The sequence below is a fragment of the Rasamsonia byssochlamydoides genome (assembly GCF_041956645.1).
Source record: "Rasamsonia byssochlamydoides strain NRRL 3658 unplaced genomic scaffold VTN77scaffold_6, whole genome shotgun sequence".
NCBI lineage: Eukaryota > Fungi > Ascomycota > Eurotiomycetes > Eurotiales > Trichocomaceae > Rasamsonia > Rasamsonia byssochlamydoides.
This window is the reverse complement of record NW_027192389.1, coordinates 176,066-195,560: the sequence shown is the minus strand read 5'-3', so window position 1 is coordinate 195,560 and position 19,495 is coordinate 176,066. Positions and strand designations below refer to the sequence as shown.

The 19,495-nt window shown below is 50.6% G+C and overlaps 7 protein-coding genes across 7 annotated transcripts; 3 read left to right on the top strand and 4 right to left on the bottom strand.

Moving 5' to 3' along the window:
• Nucleotides 1-695: 695 nt before the first annotated feature.
• Nucleotides 696-1,646, bottom strand: VTN77DRAFT_7344 (uncharacterized protein; the record flags this gene model as incomplete). The annotated part of the gene is made up of 1 exon (XM_069423723.1): nt 696-1,646. One exon carries the CDS (start codon nt 1,644-1,646, stop codon nt 696-698), a length of 951 nt encoding a protein of 316 aa, XP_069281150.1.
• A 727-nt stretch (nt 1,647-2,373) lies between these two features.
• VTN77DRAFT_7343 (uncharacterized protein) lies at nt 2,374-4,626 on the bottom strand (the record flags this gene model as incomplete). The annotated part of the gene is made up of 3 exons (XM_069423722.1): nt 2,374-2,566; nt 2,612-3,255; nt 3,310-4,626. 3 exons carry the CDS (start codon nt 4,624-4,626, stop codon nt 2,374-2,376), a joined length of 2,154 nt encoding a protein of 717 aa, XP_069281149.1.
• Nucleotides 4,627-5,662: 1,036 nt separating this feature from the next.
• Nucleotides 5,663-7,106, bottom strand: VTN77DRAFT_7342 (uncharacterized protein; the record flags this gene model as incomplete). Its single annotated transcript, XM_069423721.1, has 2 exons — nt 5,663-6,798; nt 6,866-7,106. The coding sequence occupies 2 exons, from the start codon at nt 7,104-7,106 to the stop codon at nt 5,663-5,665; spliced, it is 1,377 nt and encodes a 458-aa protein (XP_069281148.1).
• A 2,975-nt stretch (nt 7,107-10,081) lies between these two features.
• Nucleotides 10,082-11,942, top strand: VTN77DRAFT_7341 (uncharacterized protein; the record flags this gene model as incomplete). The annotated part of the gene is made up of 3 exons (XM_069423720.1): nt 10,082-10,170; nt 10,237-10,403; nt 10,459-11,942. The coding sequence occupies 3 exons, from the start codon at nt 10,082-10,084 to the stop codon at nt 11,940-11,942; spliced, it is 1,740 nt and encodes a 579-aa protein (XP_069281147.1).
• A 489-nt stretch (nt 11,943-12,431) lies between these two features.
• On the top strand, nt 12,432-14,369 carry VTN77DRAFT_7340 (uncharacterized protein; the record flags this gene model as incomplete). The annotated part of the gene is made up of 5 exons (XM_069423719.1): nt 12,432-12,599; nt 12,669-13,513; nt 13,564-13,615; nt 13,677-13,888; nt 13,946-14,369. 5 exons carry the CDS (start codon nt 12,432-12,434, stop codon nt 14,367-14,369), a joined length of 1,701 nt encoding a protein of 566 aa, XP_069281146.1.
• Nucleotides 14,370-14,548: 179 nt separating this feature from the next.
• On the bottom strand, nt 14,549-16,114 carry VTN77DRAFT_7339 (uncharacterized protein; the record flags this gene model as incomplete). The annotated part of the gene is made up of 2 exons (XM_069423717.1): nt 14,549-14,646; nt 14,734-16,114. The coding sequence occupies 2 exons, from the start codon at nt 16,112-16,114 to the stop codon at nt 14,549-14,551; spliced, it is 1,479 nt and encodes a 492-aa protein (XP_069281145.1).
• Nucleotides 16,115-17,577: 1,463 nt separating this feature from the next.
• VTN77DRAFT_7338 (uncharacterized protein) lies at nt 17,578-18,060 on the top strand (the record flags this gene model as incomplete). The annotated part of the gene is made up of 1 exon (XM_069423716.1): nt 17,578-18,060. The coding sequence occupies one exon, from the start codon at nt 17,578-17,580 to the stop codon at nt 18,058-18,060; it is 483 nt and encodes a 160-aa protein (XP_069281144.1).
• Between the last annotated feature and the right edge of the window lie 1,435 nt (nt 18,061-19,495).

The following is a 19,495-nucleotide window of genomic DNA, read 5'->3' as shown; positions in this document are numbered from 1 at the left end:
AGTTACAGTAGAACACACATATATGTCTATCTCCACAGAAGAGAAAGAGAATGAAAAATTACTACCTACATAGAACTATTATTTAATAACTTGTTAGCGATATTATATTATTACAGGTCATCACCAAGTATGTATATGTAATGTACATAACATCAAAAATTACCTAAAAACAGCGCTGCGCTCAGATTATCTATCTACCTACCTAATCTAATGATTGATCTTTTTTTTTTCAGAAAGATCTGGGAAGACATCCATATTCTATTTCTCTAATATGACCCTAACCCTAATAGTGGTATTATTTTATTTTTATTTTTATTTTATTTTTATTTTTTTATTCCCAAATAATTATATCTTAGGCAGGCTAAAAGGCTGATTGATTCCCGTATGTATGCGTGTACTGTACATGTACATGTAGAGGTTCTTTTTTTGTTCCTTTCTTTCTTTCTCGTGACTTTTTTTTTTGTCTGACTGGCTGATTTGATCTCCGGGGTGGCATCTATCTATTCTATTCTGCAGGGGGAAGGGAGGTGAGGTGAGAGATGAGACGTCATGTCTCGACTACTCTACTTTCGGTGTCGTCTTGTCCTGTTTCTGTTCTCAGGCCAGGCGATGATGTACCGGTAGAAGAAGGTCTCAGGTGCCCGTCGACATTATGTATGTATGTACAACACGTGCAAATTATCCCGCTCAAATAATCAAGATTCATGATGCATTCGAGAAGAGTCAAGATTTTTGAGCCACTCCCTCCACTCCCGCTCAAAGCTCTGAAGAACAGGGTTCTTTTCGATTGGTATATCTACTCCTCTTCCACCTCCTCCCCCTTCTTTTTCTTGTTCTTTGGCTTCCGGACCCTGTCCCAGATCCTCAGTCGATACCAACGCTCCCGGGAGGATATACGCTATTTGACTGTCATCTTCCTCCTCCTCCTCTTCCTCTTCTGCTTCCTGTTTCTCTATCTCTCCCTCCGTCTGAGGCTGTTGTTGTTGTGTCTTCTCCTTCTTCTGTGTCTTCTTGATTTTCCGCTGCTCCTCATCAAGCACATACCCTATCACGACGCGGCACCGACCACATCGGAGAAGGATCCTCTTCTCGAACCCGTCTTCGCGGCGGATGATGGTTGGTTTGCGGTCGGGGATTGTGGTGGAGAGGAGGATTGTGTAGTGTTGTTGTTGAGGCGGCGGTTTGGGAGTGGTTGTCATAGTTGTGGTGGTGCCGTTCTGATGGGAGGATAAAGACGTTTGTGTTTGTGTTTGTGTTTGTGTCTGCTCTTGCTCTTGCTGCTCGGTCGAAGTAGCTCCACCTAGTGAGCCCCTCTCTTCCCCTTGTTGTTGCCTGTCATCCTCCCTCTCCTCATCAGAGACATCGTTCTCATCAGCGGTAGAACTCTTGCTAAGCGCCCTCCTCGACGGCAACGGCAGTATCAACGCCCGATCGCCCGCCGGCTCGCGTCGTCGCGGTAACTCTCCCGAGAGAATGTCCTGTGTCGTTGCCACGAGGAGGTGGCTGCAGAAGCGGCAGTGGTAGGTGCGGATTGGGAGGCGGGGACGGTGATGGCGAGGACGAGAATGACCAGGTTCTGGTCCTGGTTCAGGTTCCCCAGTCTTGGAATTTGAGGAGTCGTTTTGTACTCTAGGTTCCGGGTTCATTTCTTTCTTTCTTTTGTAAGTAGCAGTGGACTGGATTGGACTGCACGGAATTGATTGATTGATTGAGATGATATGTCACGAGTTGAGTGGGTTGGTTGGTTGGTCGCTGGAGTCGATTAATTATTAATAAATTAGATTAGGTAGGTGGATAGACTGGGCAATTAATTCAACCCAATTGACAACAAAATTCAATAGAGTAAAGAAAGTAAGATAGCTGGATTGTATTTCCAGTCTGTGCTGATGGCAGAGGTATCCTGCTAGTAGTGACGATTTTCGCGTGGTTTGCGACGCGACTCTGCGAGCGCTGAGCACGGACTGGCTTGGCTTGCACGCACGGGCCACTGCTTAGATAAGTGATTTAGATAAGAACGGCATCCATGGATACCAATACCTGCCCACCCAGGTATACCCACGGAGTACGGAGTACCTTTGGTAGGTATGTACCTATGTTCTGTGTCTGGCTATACAGTCTTTGGACCTATTCAAGTAACCAGCTGGGTCCAGGAAATGTACATACCACATATCAAGACCAATACCTACCTTGGTAGGTAGGTATGTATGTACCTAGGTATACAGTATTTGGACCTATTCAAGTAACTAGCTGGGACCAGGCAATGTAGTTACGGTACGACATATATCACTAAAATGTATTGCTTGTTTCTACTACCGACGCAAGAGCTCCTTAATGCTTACTGCTGCTGTACCTGCGTTACAATATGACAATCGACTAAGCCAACCCCAGCTCCTTGTAGAACGCTTCAGTCTTGGGCTCCCGGCCCAAGAACTCCGTCAACGTCTTCATCTCGTCCTGGCTGCCGCCCTTCTCCAGAACAACGTGCCGGTACCGACGGCCTTCCTTGCCGTTCATCGGATCAGACTTGAAGACCGTGTAGAACATGTCGGTTGAGTAGACTTGCGAGCTGCAGATTATTAGCAGGTTGCTTGCGGCAGATATATGAGCCTACCTTAAGTAGCCGTAATAACCCGCATCGTACCCCCCCATCAAATGCCCAAACGTCGCCTCGCCGTGCCCCCATTCGTTACCCTCCCCCAGCACCTCCGGCCCCTCGATCTGCGAAATCTCCTTGCGCAGCTTGTTGTACGTCTCCGAGATGTTCAGCTTCTCGATCGCCTCGTGGCTCTCCGGCTCGTGCACCGTCATGTCGAAGATGCCGAAATGCAGCTGTCGCAGGTTGAACAGCGCGTCGTTGACGTGCTTTGTCCGGATCAGGTTTTCAATCAGCTCGTCCGGGATCTTCTCCGGCGGCTTGGGCGTCACCGCCGGCGCCTGCTCCTCCCACGACTTGAAGTACTCCGGCGACAGCGTCGAGTAGTGCCGGCTCAGCGACTTCAGCTGCGACGGCGTCCAGCACCAGTTCTCCAGCATCTGGCTGGGCGCCTCGACGAAGTCCCGCACCGTGTTGGTGCCGTGGAAGCGCGAGTAGATCGTCTTCGACACGAGGTCGTGGATCCCATGTCCCAACTCGTGGAACAGCGTCACGACCTCGTCGTGTTTCAGAAGACTCGGTTTCTTCGGAGTTGGCTTGGAGAAGTTGCACACCAGCGCCGTCGCTGGGTATCTGCGTTTGCCGTTGGTATCGATGAAGCCCTGCAGAAGTCAGTACCGGAGTAACGTTGCTGAATTAAAGCTGGATCTTCTTACCGGCTGCAAGTTAAAGTTGGCCGCATGTCCGTATTTGCCCTCACGCGGGAACAAATCCAGATAAAGATAGCCAACAAACCCACTGCCCTCCCCTTCGTCGTCCCACACGCTGAAGATCTGCACGTCCTCGTGCCAGACGATGTCGCTGCCCTTGCCGGACTCGGCCACTTTGTCCCTCTCCTCGCCGACGATTTCGACGAAAACGAGACCGAACAACTCTTCAAAAATCCGCAACATGCCTTCAATGGTCGTCTGCAACGGGAAGAACTCCGCGATGCGCTGCTGGTCGAGCGAGTACTCCTTTTCCAGCATCAGGCGGTCATAGAACCGATGGTCCCAGAGGTAGTAGTGGCCGTCGAACGTCTCGCCCCGGGACTCCAGGTCCTCCTTTTTCAGCTGCTTCAGCTTCTCGAGCTCCTTCTGCCCTCCGGCGGTCAGCCTAGACCGCAGATCGCCCAGGAACGAGTCCACGGTCTGCGGGGTCTTGGCCATCTTGTCTTCAATGCGGAACGCCGCATGGTTTGGATACCCGAGGAGACGGGCCGCCTCATCACGGAGGATCATAGCCTCCCGGAACAGGGGCACATTCTGATTGCACTTGTTCTCGTTGGCGATCGCAAGACGCTTGCGGGTCTCGGCATTCTTCGCGTATTTGAGGGTCGGGAAGAGATCGGGGTACTTAAACGTCACTCGAAGCTTGCCCTCGTTCTCGCCCTCTCCCTTCTGCAGCCCGGACAGAACATCCTCGGGCACTCCGTCCAGCTCCTCGCGGGTGAACCAGACGCCGCCATTCTCCTCATTCAGATTCTTCTGGAACTCGATGCTAAGTTGACTCAGACGCTTCTTGATCTCCTTGAAGCGGTCCCGCTTTGGCCCAGCCGGCAGTCCCAGTCCGTTGCGGATATAGTCCTTGTGTTCCTTTTCCAGCAACCGGCGAGACTCCGGGTCGAGATCTTCGTTCCTCTTCAGGGCCGCGTCGACGAGCCGGTACAGGTCCTCACGCATCGACGTCTCAATGGCAAAGTCATCGAGGAGCTTCTCGGCCTCGCTCGAAGCATCTCGCAGCTTCTGGTCTGTCGAAACGGCTTGGTAGAAGGCGAGGATGTGCGCTTCCAGGGTCATCGCGTTCTCGTCGTGGGCGAGGGGCAGCATGACGTTCGCAAAGGTCGCCGTCTCAGGCTGCACATTCGCCGCAACCTGGTCTTGCACCTTGCGTGAACGCTCGATCAAGCGCTTGGTGTCTTCGATGATGGATGTGGGAGTGGCCGTGAACACTGGCGGCGCCTGAGGCGGCGTCCGCAGTTTCTCTGGCGCCATACTTGCGGTCGTGAGGGGCCTGAAGGTGCTCCACGAGATGAGAGGCCTTGACGGACGTAGCTGGTACAGCAGCGCAGAGAGTCTGGAGGAGGTGGGGGAGAAGCGGAGCGGAGGAGGAGCCAGGGTGATAGCGATGCCCAAGAAGAGCACGAAACCGGTGAAGAAGAACGATTTGAAAAGGCGGGGGAGAGTGGCAGCCAGAGCGAAGACAACCGAGTGGGACGAGGGAATGGTACCTAATTAGACAAGTCGCAGTGTGACAAGTATGGAGTAGACCAGTAGGAAGGAACTTTAAAGCGGGAGAGACTCCCGACGTATAAGAAAAGCGGCAGCGAGTCAAAGTGCAGACAATGCAATAGCGACAATTACAGGGGTTTTTTCATGCCCTTGCTATCTCCTTAAATATGGGCGTTAAAATAATCCAGCATCTCGTCGTGGAAATTATCCAACCAGTCGTTGGTTAGACAATGCTCTGTCCACATGAGCATTCCATCCCACCTTGTTCGGGAGTTTGCTACTGCATAGATTCTCCCCCGATTAATGTCATCTACTCCGTACTGATCTGTGGAAAAAAGTGTTTCCAGTCATCATCATGCATTGCTATTCATGAATCGACAGGCTTTGTTTCATCTCTGCTAATTGTTCTAAGATATGTATCGACTTCCAAGTAGAACCGCCAGTCATCCACCCCGTGACCCCGTGAACTCCATAACTCCTGAGAAGAAAGAACTCACAAATCATCTAAAACACTGCAAGTTCACCAGCAAATGGAAGAGGTGATTTTTGGAGTGACTATGTGTCCCCAACTGTAGCACTCGATTCGGCTGAACCCGAGACTGAGTGCGAGGCGGAGGCAAAGAGCAGAGATCGGTAGAGATCGGGGCGAGGGGATGACAATGAATCCCGTGATAACATAACAGTACATTCCCAGTGAAAGAAAAAGAAAAAAAAGGAAAGGAAAAGGAAAACTGTAAACATGAACAGTTCAGGAAACGTAGTTACACATTTGAGATTTCATCATCGTCGTGAAACCTGCCTAAGCCGCATCCGCCGTAGGGATGGGCTCAGGAATCTTCGTCACCTGCTCACCAGCGCGGACGATGCGCTGGCCATTTTCATCCCGGACGTAATCCACGTCCTTGTTCTCCTTATGGGCCCGCTTCCAGATCTCGACCTCAGAGCCGCCGCGAATGACAGCCACGCGCATCGTCGAGAGGAGGTTGTGGGCAGCGTTGGAGTGGTTGTAGACACCGCCGTTGAACATGGCAGTGGCATCCTTGCCAATGCCGGACATGATCATAGCCTTGCCACCGGGGTGGTCCTTGATGAAATCCGTCACGTCGTGCACCACACCTGCGACGCAAATGAGACCGCGGCCGTTCTTGGCCTGTTCGACGTAGTCGTCCCACTCCATGACCGGCAGCTGGTCGAGGGGAGTGCCCCAGTCCAGCTTGGCCCGTCGCTGGTCGAGCTTCTTCTGCAGCTGTTGTACACGGCCCTTCTCAATCTCATTGGCCCGGAATTTCTTCAGGTCGTATGCGAGGCCGAGCTGCTTCCAGATCCAGATGGTCCATTTGGTAGGATCGTACTGGTGCCATTCAATGGCATTCCGGTAGTCAGAGGGGAACTCGTGGTGGAAGTTGTGGTATCCCTCACCCAGCGTGACGAGAGCGGTGATGACGTGGTCCCGAGGGGAGTTGCGGTCATCAAACGGCTGCTCGCCCAGCCAGTGGGCCAGAGAGTTGACACAGAAGGTGGCCTGCTGGACGAAGAAGATCCGCAGGATGCCTGCGTAGACGAAGCCACCCCACCAGTCACCCCAGCCGAGACCAGCAACCAGCATTGGGACAATGAGACCCATGAAGATGACAACCTTCAGATAGTTGCGGTGTTGCCACACGACGACGGGGTCTTCGTTGAGATCAGAAATGTCGGTGCGGCCAATGCGCTTGGGGTTCTGCTTCATGACCATCCAGCCGATGTGCGAGTACAGCAGACCCTTGCGGACGGAGTAGGGGTCCTTGTCAGTGTCGGTATAGCGGTGGTGAGCACGGTGATCACGAGCCCACCAGCGAATGGAGCCCTCAACGGCACCACCGCCGACAAGGGCCAGCCAGATTCTCAGAGGAAGACGAGCGGAGTAGGAGCAATGGGCCCATAGACGGTGGTACCCTGGAGCACACACGACCAGTTAGTCACTTCGGTGAGAGACCGATTCTCGTCTAAATTTCGAACTTACCAGCTGTGATACCCAACCCGGTGAAGAAGTAATAGATGACAGCCCAGATGGCGGTCTTGAGCTGCAGAGGCACCCATATCGCCTGGATGCAGCCGTACAAGGGAATGCCGATGATGAGCGTGACGTTCAGCCAGTTGACATGCTTGTACCAGTTTTGCAGCGTAATGGGCGTGTCGGCAATGTGCACCTTCTTGGTGTCTGATGGCCGAGGCCGGGAGGCGTCTGCGGAACTGGCAGACATGGTGATAAAGTCTCTTCTCCCTGAAGTTGTTGACCTTGACTCTCGGGTTCTGGTAGGAGGGAAAAAGGAAGACGAGAGTGGGAGAAGAGGAGGGGGAGAAGCAAGAGGAAGGAGGGATCAGGGATTGATTTTTGTAGGAAGATAAAATAGTGCTGGCAAAACAAATTCCAGACAGAAGGCGGGGAGGTGGTGACTTGATATGTGAGGCCACCCCAAGTTGCCAGGACTCCACCGGCGTTGTTGGGGAAAAAACGCTGGGCGGGCGAGAGGAAGAAAGCACTCACTGGCTCAAAGCTCGTTGATCATGATACTGCAATGAAGGTTCAAGATTTTCGTGCGCCGAAATAGCCGAGGATCAGCCGATTCTCACAGGACGAACTCCTGCCAACAGCCTGGAGGTCAGCATGTCGTGGCCATCTCCATCGTCTTGCTGTCTTCTGGCTGGCATCGTTCTTGTCATCATCATCATCGTCGCGCGTCGACCACGACAAGTTTCGGTTGGGTCCTCAACCCCAACGCTTTTCAGGCACGGATGCTGATTGGTTGCTGTGGTAGTGGTTTCCGATCTGTGACACGCCACATCCACCTATCAGTGATCCCGGCGGCGATCGCTGCTGCTGACGCTGCATTTCATTGCAGCCCTGTGCCCACTGCAGACGTCACTGGGAACCATCTCAATTGAGAACCGCAGTTGGATCCGTTTTTTTTTTCCATCCCTCTCCAACCTAATTATGGAATACAGAGTATAACTCCAGCTACTATTTTTCTGTCCTTCCTTGATTATCATGATAATTTCTGCCTGCCACCAGGGCAACACAGTCTAGCGATTCGGCATACCTACCAGGTAGGTATCTTCAAATATCGTGGGGCGGTGGGGTCGTTCAGCGCGTCTATCCTGCGGCCCTGCATGCCACGATTTTCCCCCAACGCTTTCGTGATGTTGCGGTTCCGAGTATCGTGACACTGTAGCCACATGAACAGTCACGTGACTTTGTGCAGAATATCACTTCTGGCTCGCTGCTAGTTAAGTGACAATAGTCATTTGGATGCAGATGTACTTCTCTCGATGGTTCATCCCGATTCCTTTGGGCTCACGACATGTGAGAGGTCTCCAAATTATTTGTCCTTTTCCCAATCCAAACAGGCTGTACTCCACATATCTCATGTCGTGACTCCCGTCGTAAGGAGGCTTACCTACATCCTAACCCGTGTAGGTAGGTAGGCACAGTACCCGTGGTGTTTTCCCCCTCCCATTTATCCAATCAGATGTCGTGGAAATGGATATCATCGAGGGGCCGATTGCGGGTCGAACTTACCTGGTACGCCGACAGCCCTACGGTGTTCCCACCTGGCAGAGAGGGGTGTACGGAGTAAGGTACGGAGTACAAATATCGTTTTCATGCAGACAAACCCCGCATCCAACTTTGTTGACTGGACACAATTCAGATGTTTTGAATTGCAGAATGGAAAAGACAATTCAATGCCCAATTGGGAACTCAATGCGTCCTAAGAGGATCTCGTGACCCATTTAGACGGAGGTACTGCCATATATTATCACAGTGATCTATAGAGAGATGAATATATATGTTTGATGTTGAATGAGGAATTGAAAGTGATTCTAATCTAAGCAAAAAATCACCTCAATCAAGAAACTATCCTGTAAGGAAGACCGCAGAAGCAGTATGATACAGATCTGATAAGGGGGAGCTTGAGTCAGTACGGGGTACTCCGTACTTTAAACAACCACCGCCATTGACACGTGTTTGTCGTCCGTCGGTGACCTCCGATTGACTTTCATATCTCTCCAAGTTGAAATCTTAGATATAGTTATCAAACGCAGTCTGAACACCTTGGTCTTTCGCTTTGAATCGGAGGAGAAGCAGCTAAAAGAGTGCCAGATGTCTTATCGGAACCTCCAGCTTGTTCAGACTCCTTGCTGTTCTCTCGTGCAGCCAAATGATGGAGCTTCTTGTTTCTTGTTCCTAAGAGCTCGAGGAATTAATCGGTGATTCTGGTTATTTGTAGTCCTTTATATCGACATGATCGTCACTCACTGCAGTGACTGTCGACTGAGACAAGAAAAAAAATTTATTGTTCTGATGATTGATTTTCTGCTGGCTTAGTTTAGGTAGCTTCCTTTCGCTGTAGACATGGATTCGGGTCCAATATTGCACAGTCAATTCGTGGTTGCCCTCACATATTCTCGGAATCAAGAACATGCAAAAAAGGATGGAACTAATGCGGAAGGAACCCTTCAGACCCGTGGATCTCCCCGCGCTTCCCGTATTGTCGATTGTTAACGTCTTCTCACAGGAAAGAAGAAAAATAAATGACGGCGTCTATGGAGGACTGCCCGTATTATCAGAGTAATTTGCCCAGAGCTGAGAGACAGGTGGTTCGGTATGCCTTGCTGGTACCTGTGGAGATTTCCTGTGCTGAATCTTAGCCACCCCACTCCGATACTAATTCTTGAGCCGCCATGAAGAGAATAGGGGCATTCTGCAGAGGAGTACGGAGTATGGCGTGTGTCACCGGGAGCGGCCGATTGCACACTGGAGGCGGAGTGCGCCCGGCAGAAATGGAGGGCGATAGGGAGTAGAGATATCGATATCGATGACTTGAGCAGGCATGTCAGCGATTTTGTCTTATCTCTCCCTCTTCCGACTTTGTGCGATGGTGGGGCCTTATCAGACAAGCTGATTGGCAATCGCGTGGGGTTGGCCCGTCGCCAGACCCGCACTAGTTTGGCATACCTGAAAATCTTTATCTTGATTACAGCTTCATGCTGAGTAACACCTGATATAAAGCTGCCAAAGTGAGCATGCCAGATTGCCTTTTATAGATTGCGTCTTGCACACGAGCTCTGACATGTTGCGTCACCGGCGGAGCTCTTGTCAAATTCCAAGACTTTTGTTATCTGAAAGAGCACGGATACAGATCGCGTGAGGGGTGCAATAAGAAACAGAATCCCCACCATGGGTCCTGATCAGATTGGACCCAGTACGGCCCCAAAACGGACAATTTCAGACAAATTCAGGCGGATTATCAAAACCTTTACCACCAAGTGAGTTAGCACCTACTTGTAACAGCACGAGATGAGGTTCAGATCAAAGGCTAATTGGTGTTGTAGGGATGGTCTGGTCGGCGACTACGACTATGGCTTTCTATTCAGGCCCAATCTCCCATTCATGAAGGATGCGCGTCGATCGGCCCCCTTCTTTGGACTCAATGATAACATTCCGGTTGTGCTGGCTTTGCTCCTTGGCCTCCAGCATGCGCTGGCCATGCTGGCGGGTGGTATGCATTCAAGGTCATCGCAGGAAACGGAAATAATAAACTGATCAGGCCGCAGTCATTACTCCGCCGATCCTTCTCAGCGGTTCATCCGGGGCCAATTTCGACAATGAACTTTCACAATACCTGGTCTCGACGTCCCTTATCGTGTCTGGCATCCTCTCCGCCATCCAAATTACGCGGATACACATCTACAAGACCCCTTACTACATCGGAACCGGCCTGATCTCCGTCGTCGGAACTTCGTTCACCACGATTACTATTGCAACAGGCGCGCTCGACCAGATGTACTCGACTGGCTACTGCCCTGTTGATGATCATGGCACCCGGCTGCCATGCCCGCACGGATACGGTGCCATTCTAGGGACCTCTTGTCTGTGCGCTCTGCTTGAAATCGGTCTGTCGTTCACCAGTATCAAGGTACTGAAACGCGTCTTCCCACCCTTGGTGACCGGTCCGACAGTTCTGCTCATTGGCGTAAGCCTCATCCAAACCGGGCTGCAAGACTGGGCGGGCGGTTCGGGCTGTGTAACAACGGACCCGTCCGCGAGGGCGCTCTGTCCTGGCCCTCAACACACGTTGCCCTGGGGGAGTGCCCAATTCATCGGGCTTGGTTTTCTCGTCTTCCTAACCATCATCCTGTGCGAGCGATTCGGCTCGCCCATCATGAAGTCCTGTTCGGTAGTTATAGGTCTCCTCATCGGTTGCATCGTGGCCGCCGCGACGGGTTATTTTGACAGATCCGGAATCGACGCGGCGCCAGTAGCATCCTTTGTCTGGCTTCATACTTTTCCCTTGAAGATTTATGCACCGCTCATCCTCCCCTTCCTTGCCCTCTACATCGTGCTGATGATGGAGAGCATCGGCGACATCACCGCCACATGCGATGTTTCGCGTCTCGACGTCCAGGGCGATTTGTTCGATTCTCGGATCCGAGGAGGCGTACTAGCCGATGGGCTGAACAGCTTGCTCTCGGGGCTCTGCACCATCACGCCCATGTCGACGTTCGCGCAGAACAACGGCGTGATCGCGCTGACCAGGTGTGCGAACCGCAAGGCGGGCTACTGCTGCTGCTTCTTCCTGATTGTCATGGGCATCTTTTCCAAATTTGCGGCCGCGCTGGTGGCCATTCCGTCGTCAGTGCTGGGAGGAATGACGACCTTTCTCTTCTCATCAGTAGCTATCTCAGGCCTGCGCATCATCTCGACGGTGCCCTTCACGCGCCGCAATCGCTTTATCCTGACGGCCTCATTCGCCGTGGGGATGGGCGCGACGCTCGTCCCGGATTGGTTCTCGTACGTGTTCACCTACAGCGGCGACAATAAGGGGCTGATCGGGTTGATTGATGCCATCGAGCTGGTCATGTCGACCGGGTTTGTGGTGTCGGGGTGGCTGGCACTCATTCTGAACCTGATTTTGGAAGAGGATGAGGCAGATGACGAGGCAGTCCTCACGACGGAAGCCGATGCACGGGAGTGGGGCCAGATCCGCCATCGAGCCACGGACACGGATTTGGAGACGGGTGCTAAAGCCAAGGACTGAGAATCTTTTTTTTATTCATGGGACATGACTGTAGTGAATGATATATAGAGAGGTACATCAATATTAATATAACTACTCTCGTAGCTACGTTATTTGGCAGATTTTGCTCTGGCTGAATCTGTACCATTGTGAACTGCGGTTCGCGCTTTAGCTCTGCATAACATAGGCCACCAACACAACTTTTCCTATCCCAGTTAGTATGCTTGCTCCCCGTATTATCCCCTACCGAGTAACCGAATTCTGTTTCTTTCCCATATTAATAATATAACACCTGCATATATTAATTAATTTGATCTAATTCGGTGATTGACAGGCCCGAATTATCTAATAATATCCTCCGATCGATCGACCCACCCCTAACAAGGCAAGATTCTCCGCTCCAGTGTCTTTTCTTTGCAGAAGCTCGACGCGTTCGTTATAGACTCGTCATTCTTATTAACTATATTCGTGCTGCGCGTATCACCACATCAGACTCACTCATGACTTCGCATGTCTCTGAGAATGGGACTATTCAATACCTATAATGGTGGTGGTGACGATGCTGGTCCAGCGCTCAGCTCAGACCTACTAACCAGAGTGCTCATCACAACGGGGGTCATTTGGGTCATATACTTTATTTTTCAGTTTGTATCAACAAGGTTGTCGTATAACTCTCTGGTAAGGCTTTTTTTTTTTACCTCTGCAATGTTGATAGCAAATGGTAACAACCTGGTACTTATCTACTAGCCCAAACTGGACCACAGCTTCATCTTTGGTCATCTGCACCTTGTCGTAAAAGGGCTGAGACATGTTCCATCTGACAGCCATGTCCAAACACCACTACTGGAGGCGATACGCGACTCCCATATTCCAAAGGAAGGCCTCTGGTATATCGATTTATATCCAATCTCTTCGATTAAGCAGGTCTATGCCTTGACGCCGGAAGCAGCGGCCGCAGTCTCAACTCCACCATTCTTGCAACATCACCATCCTGATTTCAAGACCCTGTCGATGATCTTTGGCAGACGGTCGGTGACCAATTCCGGCGGAGCAGAATGGAAACGATTACGGAATCTCCTCAGTCCTGCGTTTTCCGCCCGGAATGCCATGGCGTTGGTCCCTGTCTGTCTCAAGGAGGCAGAAGTGACTGTCGCCCGCTTGTCGTCGATTGCGCGAGGGGACCGATTCATAGAGAGCTCGTATCAGCTCATGCTGTCCTACACACTTGCCTTTCTGTGTCGCTTTGCCGTCGGACTGAAGACCGAATGCCAGACCAGATCCCACCCCCTGACGGATCTGCTGACGGAGGTCATTAAACTGGGTGACGCGAGAAACGTCACCTACGGCTGGCTGTGGCAGCTCTGGATTCGGTGGAAGTTCCGCTCCTACGAGCGGAAGATTCGCCAGCAGCTCAGACAGCCGATCCTGGAGAGATGGGAGCGCATCAAGAAGGAGCCAGAAAGTTCGGCCATGACCGGCCCAGCGGTCGTTGCTGATTTGTTTCTGAGGGATCTTTTGCGCAAGAAACAGAAGGAGGGAGAACCCCAGGATGTGATGCTAGATGATGACGTCTTGGAATTGATCGCGGATAAGTGAGTGCCAATTCAGCAGGCTTGTTTTGAGCTTTGCTAAGTCATTGTAGCTGCAGTGCAATATCGCTCGGTGGACGTGACACGACCGCTGCAACGATATCGGTAAGTGAAGACGCTACAAAAATCTCCATTTCCGTACGACTGAATGTTTTGCTCCTTTCAGTGGATCCTGTATGAGCTTTCCAGGAATCCGGACATCCTCGAAGAGGTGCGGCGGGAACATTCAGCTATCCTGGGTCCTGATCCCGATGCAGCTGGTGAGATGCTGAAAGCACAACCTCACCTCCTCAATAACCTACCCTGGACTAGCGCGGTCATCAAGGAGGTCCTGAGACTGTACCCTCCGGCAAACGGAGTCCGATATGCAGAGCCGGGGTACGTCGATTTAAATTCAGTAATAAGAATTCGCAGTATTTTGTTGACTCTCCACAGCCAACAGATCCACCTCAACGGGCGAAACTACCCCTGCGATGGCAGGATGATCCTGATCTGTCACTATTACTTCCACCGGACAGCAGAGTACTTCCCTCATCCGAACTCCTTCCTCCCTCAGCGATTCCTCCCATCAAACCCGCACTCACAGGAGATCGATCCGAACGTGTATCGCCCGTTTGAAAGGGGAATACGTAATTGCCCGGGTCAAGAAGTCGCCATCCTCATGATAAAAGTGATGCTGTGTCTGGTGGTCCGGAAGTTCCGGTTCGAGGAAGCGTATGAGGAGCTCTACCGACGGAAGGGAAGAAAAGGGCCCATCACGACGTTTCCTGAGAATGGCGATCGCGCGTACCAAGTACTCAATACTTCGGGCTATCCGAAAGACGGGCTTCCGTTGTGGGTGGAGGAGAATAGGATATAAAAAAAGTACATTCATCGTGAGATATACCGATGATCTTTTGCGCTTCTTTATCTTTTCTCTTCGCTATATATAGACTGACATGCTGAGAACTGAACTATTATATCATCGTGCTTACTGTACGTCTGCTGCTTTTATGTACATTACAGCCAGGTGACAGTGTGCGAAACGGAAGGTCTTTATTAACCAACTGCAGGATCACCCGGCGCAAGCATCTTAATGTAAAAATGTTCACCGGTCTCGAGGACAGATATTCGCTCGCCAACGCGGATGGTGAATTCTGTTAGTGGATTAGTTAGTGTCAGCTTTAGTTTCACTTTGGACTGCAACAAGGAAAGAAAAAAGGCTAGATATAGGTGGATGTTACCCTCAACGGCAGGAACAAGCTGCATCCCCAAACAGGCATTCTTGGGATCCCCCGCGTCGATGCACCGGAAGCTCTTGAGTGTCCGGTCCGGTTCCGTCGGGTGTCTGATTCCCGTGTCTGGATCGACGTTGGGTAGTCGGCATCGGACGGTGCGGCAGACGGTGTAGATTTCGACTCCGTCGGAGTCACCATCCTCCTCCTTGTCGCCTTTCTTATTGCTGGGTCGTTGATCTCGCGTTTCACTCTTCTGGTTTCTGTTTTTGCGTGTTCTGCCCCCTCCCACACGAATCCTCTTCCAAGAATCTTCTTCATACGCCGACGGTCCCTGGATGATGATATTCGCCCGGAACCGTCTCGCGGAGAGACGCGGGATCGCATACGAACACCGCCGCGCGACGTCCTGCACGCTCGCCAGATTGAGCATGTGCAGCGGGTACGCGTCCGCGAAGCCCGTGTGCGGCTGGAAGCCGAGCTCCGATTTCCTTGGCGCACAGCGGAAGATGGCGCGGTAGTGGGCGGGATCGGCGCGGAAGAGCGTCAAGGGCGGAGCGTCATCAGTACCAGCGGAGAGGAACTCTCGCAGCTCCGTGGGGATGTGTCGTCCGTAATCGCAAGCGAGTGGGAAGTCCTTCCACAGCTGGACTGGGACAGAGGGATAGTCGTGACCCTGCGAAGGGTGGAGCGGAACCTGGAATGACGCCTCGCGCGCGCACAGCCCCAGGGCCATGCCGAGTTTTGTCACTAAAGACGACAAGAATCTTCCCCGGCAAAAGGATACTGTCCGCGGATAGTAGATCACCAGCACACCCTGCGACTTGACTTCCTCAAGGTCTGGGGAGTAGTCTGGAGACGTCGGATCAGGGACCCAGATCTCAGGTCTGATGAGAGCCAGCTTGCTGAACCGGACGTTGCGCATTGTCCTGAACTCCCACCGGGGGGAATTCTTACCGTCTAGCTTGCCTTCCCCCGGAGTAACGTACTCCGCAAAGCAGAACTGCCTATCATACGCCAGCCCCGTGCCCACGACATCTGCGACGTCAAACTCGACGCCCGCGCAGCTCTTGATCGGGTACGCGAACAGCGCTTTGATGCGCCAGTTGGGCAAGACATCATCATTATCATCGTGATGATCGTCATAATCTGATGGAACACCCTCTTGGTATTTAGGGTCAAACTCGTCGTGGAGGTTGCTGCGACCTGGAGGAAGGCCTAGTCGTCGACATCCGCGGGGGTCGGTTGTCTTCTTCTGCCCTGTCAGCCTGAGGGCTATATTTAATAGGAATGTTGTTCCATGGCGGATGGCAAAGTAGACGAGAGGAAGTGAGCAGATGATATATATGACGAAAGGGGAAATATTGTCTGCAACCTTGATTGGGTCCATGCACACATGTGATGAGGCCAGCGAAGTGGGAAAAAAACAGATGCAGGTATTGGTTAACTAGGTAATTAAGTAATTATTTCATCAGTTTTGGAAGTGGACTCCAATGCGAATATAATTAAGAAGTATTATGATATTTAGTGAAAACACTGTTCTGTTAAAAAAAAAATTGAGATGTAATTAATTGTTCCTGCTGAGTCAAAGAAGGGTTCTACTTTCGGTATCGCGCCATTCACCATCCTACCGAGTTCTACCAAGTATGAGGCAACAGATCTTCTACACGACTATCCAAATATCCTGGAAATGAAGCTTGCACTCCAGTTTATTTCTTCTTTTCGCCCGTCCTGTACCGTATTTCATCTGATACCATCTTTCAGTCCATTGAGATTGCTGATGACAGGAGGACTGAGAGAACTCATCAGCCATACATAACCTTTCGATAATAGATGAGACCTCAGCATGCATTCTATATAACGTACTAATAGACAAGCCCACTGACTCTAGCCTAGACTAGGCTTACCTTATACGCCTCGGCTCTCAATAGTAGGGCTCATTAGGAGTAAAGCCCTAGGCCACAGTGGCCTAATAACAGCCTTGGCAGGTCCTAACTAATATACATAACTAGTTTATATCTCGGTATCTACTCAACCTCCTCCTGTTTCATTGAGATTTATTTTCAATCTCTCATACAGTCCTCGTTTATCTCTCGAATTAGCCTCAAAACGCCATTCCACTCGAGCTGCATCTACCACAGCATCGCTAACGCCATCGCACTCGCCATACTCAACCCCAAAATCGCCCCGGCTGCCTGTGTGATCTGGCGACGCGTCAACAGACGACCCGCGTCACAGGCCAGATGCTTGAGCCTGTAAAACGCGTGATACGCGAAGGGCATTGCCACGGTGAACTTGGCCGCAACCTTGGCCATCACCGGCAGAGAACCAAACGCTGCAGCTGTCGTTGCCGAATCGAGATGCCAGCCCACCCATGGGCCTACCAGATACGCCAAGTCAAAGACATACTCCTACAGTCCGCCGGAGAGGATTATACCTGAGATGCGTTGAAGTGCGGAGGTGGTCGAGACGTACTGGTAAGAAATCTCCATTTTCTGTATAACTATCTAATCTCGACATCCCTTATCGTGTCTGGCATCCTCTCTGCCACTACCTGCGCCCTGCCACCCCGCTCCTGCCTGCTACTTCAACTGCTGTTGTAGCTGCTGTCGCTGTAGCTGCTGGTGTTGCTGTTGCGGCTGCTGCCCCTCAGTTTGGTCTCACCTGTTTATATCTTGGCTATGTTTATGTTTATATTTTTCTTCTGTTTCTCTCTCTCACTTTTCTCTCACTTGCTCTCTTTTATTCCTACCCTGAAAGTATATCGGCCCTTTCCATCTCCCGTCTCCCCCCTCACTTCTATTACTTTCTTCCTTTCCCTCTCCCTTTCTGGGCTCTGATTGAGCTTTCTTTATGGATACACATATAACTTCTCATCAAATAGGGGAACCAACACTCTTCTCAAACTGCCCTCATTTACAGCATCTTTCAAATCAACTTTCCAACTGGAGCCTATCAAGAGCGCTCTACTTATCGACATTCTCCCATGCCTGCCAATTGTTACTTAGGTTGGCAGCAAGAGTCACTGAGCTGTCGTCCATGTCAACTTCCCCAAAGACGAAGTCTATCACTCATCGAGTTGTAAGTTCCCTGAAAGCATCTTTTCTTCGACAAGGTGCCATCTCTTCTTCCATAACTCACTATCTTCTTACTCGATTAGCAGTATCGAACATGAAAAGCATTCATTATATGCGCGACCTCTTTCCTCGACTTAAGTTCCAGCTTCCTGGACTTTTTGGAAATCCTTCAATGCCGTGGAGCAACTATTGGAGAACATCAGGGACTGCCCAAACCCAAACTCAGTGGAATACTCGGGTACGAATGTACAAAGCTTGACACAGTGGCCCTGTCATTTGATGTGGCCTACGGACTACGCGGCATATTGTGTAAGATCTTGTGCTGCACCTTGGATGAATCAACAGGTAATCCGATCCATAAATGCTTGACCTTTTTTTTTTATCACCCAATGAAATGCAAGAGGGTGTGTCACGAAGGTTCGAAGAAGTTTGAAAGACGCAACTGCAGCAGCGGAATTCGATCCTACGACGACTTCATGGGGATTTCGGACGAGGAGATTTTACAAGATATGATGTCTTCCGACAAGCGCCGAGTAAACTGATTATTCCAAAGAAGCTGAGGAAACACATGGAAGAACCGCATACCGAAATGTGTCGAATGGTTCATGACAGGTAGTTTCCACACCTTATTATAAAGGATTACCCCGAACTTCTTCACACTGTATTTCCAGCCCTGCCGACTCCGGATATCTGGAGTTCTCTCACTTTCTGTGGGCTTATGTGTCTCGCCAATAACCGAGAGCCTTGCCTTCCCAAGTTACGATTTCTATGAATAGAGATCTATCCATCTGAATCCTTTTCAGATGTTCCTGAGGACTGTCATAGAGTCACTTAGGTATCTCAGCTCCATTACTATGACAGGCATTGTCATGAACGTGTTTGCCCTGTAATGTTGACGATACTTGATATCTGTTGGCTTCAATGAACCTCTGCATTCCATTATCCCCATCTGAGGGACTGTTCTTCCCTGTGTGTCCATGGCACTACTGTGCTTGAGCCTCATCGAGGCGCTGATGATGGGGCGGTTCATTCTCTGACACGTGTGACTTTCGAGGATTTGATGGGAGTCTTTTAGCTGGTACAGGGATCTTTTGAATTGACATTGATTGGGTGAATAAATTGCATCAATATGTAGTCTAGCCTAAAATCCTGATTATGCTGGCTATGTAGTAAGCGATGCCTACCTGTGTTGGTCAACGGGCGAAATGCATTTCCCTAGAACTGCTGAAGATTTCAAGTGTTTTCATAAAGCTACTGAAAGGCATTAATTAATTAGAATTAAGATATCAGAATTTGAAGTTGTCTCAATCTGCTCTTGCAGCAGAACGGCGAAGTAGTGACAACAGCGTATTTAGGTATGCTCAAGGAAACCCTCGTTCAAAAAGAACGTGTCTCCGTGTAAATAATGTATATAATTTGATGAGCGAAGATGCTGGATTGTCGAGTGCATTCTTAGTAGATAGCCAACCTTTTCAACACCTTCGAATCTCAAAATGGCTCGAGCCATAATGTACCTAGCAACCCTTACAGGCATCGCTCCGCTCGACTGGTTTGAACTTTGAAAAGAAAAAACACCTGTTCTATGCCTGGACTCTTGGCCCCCAGGCCTACCTATTATATAGTAGTTTTCATCGTCTACTTCAAAGGTGGACTCTCTACTGATTTTCCTTACAATATTCTCTCTGCCATATTTC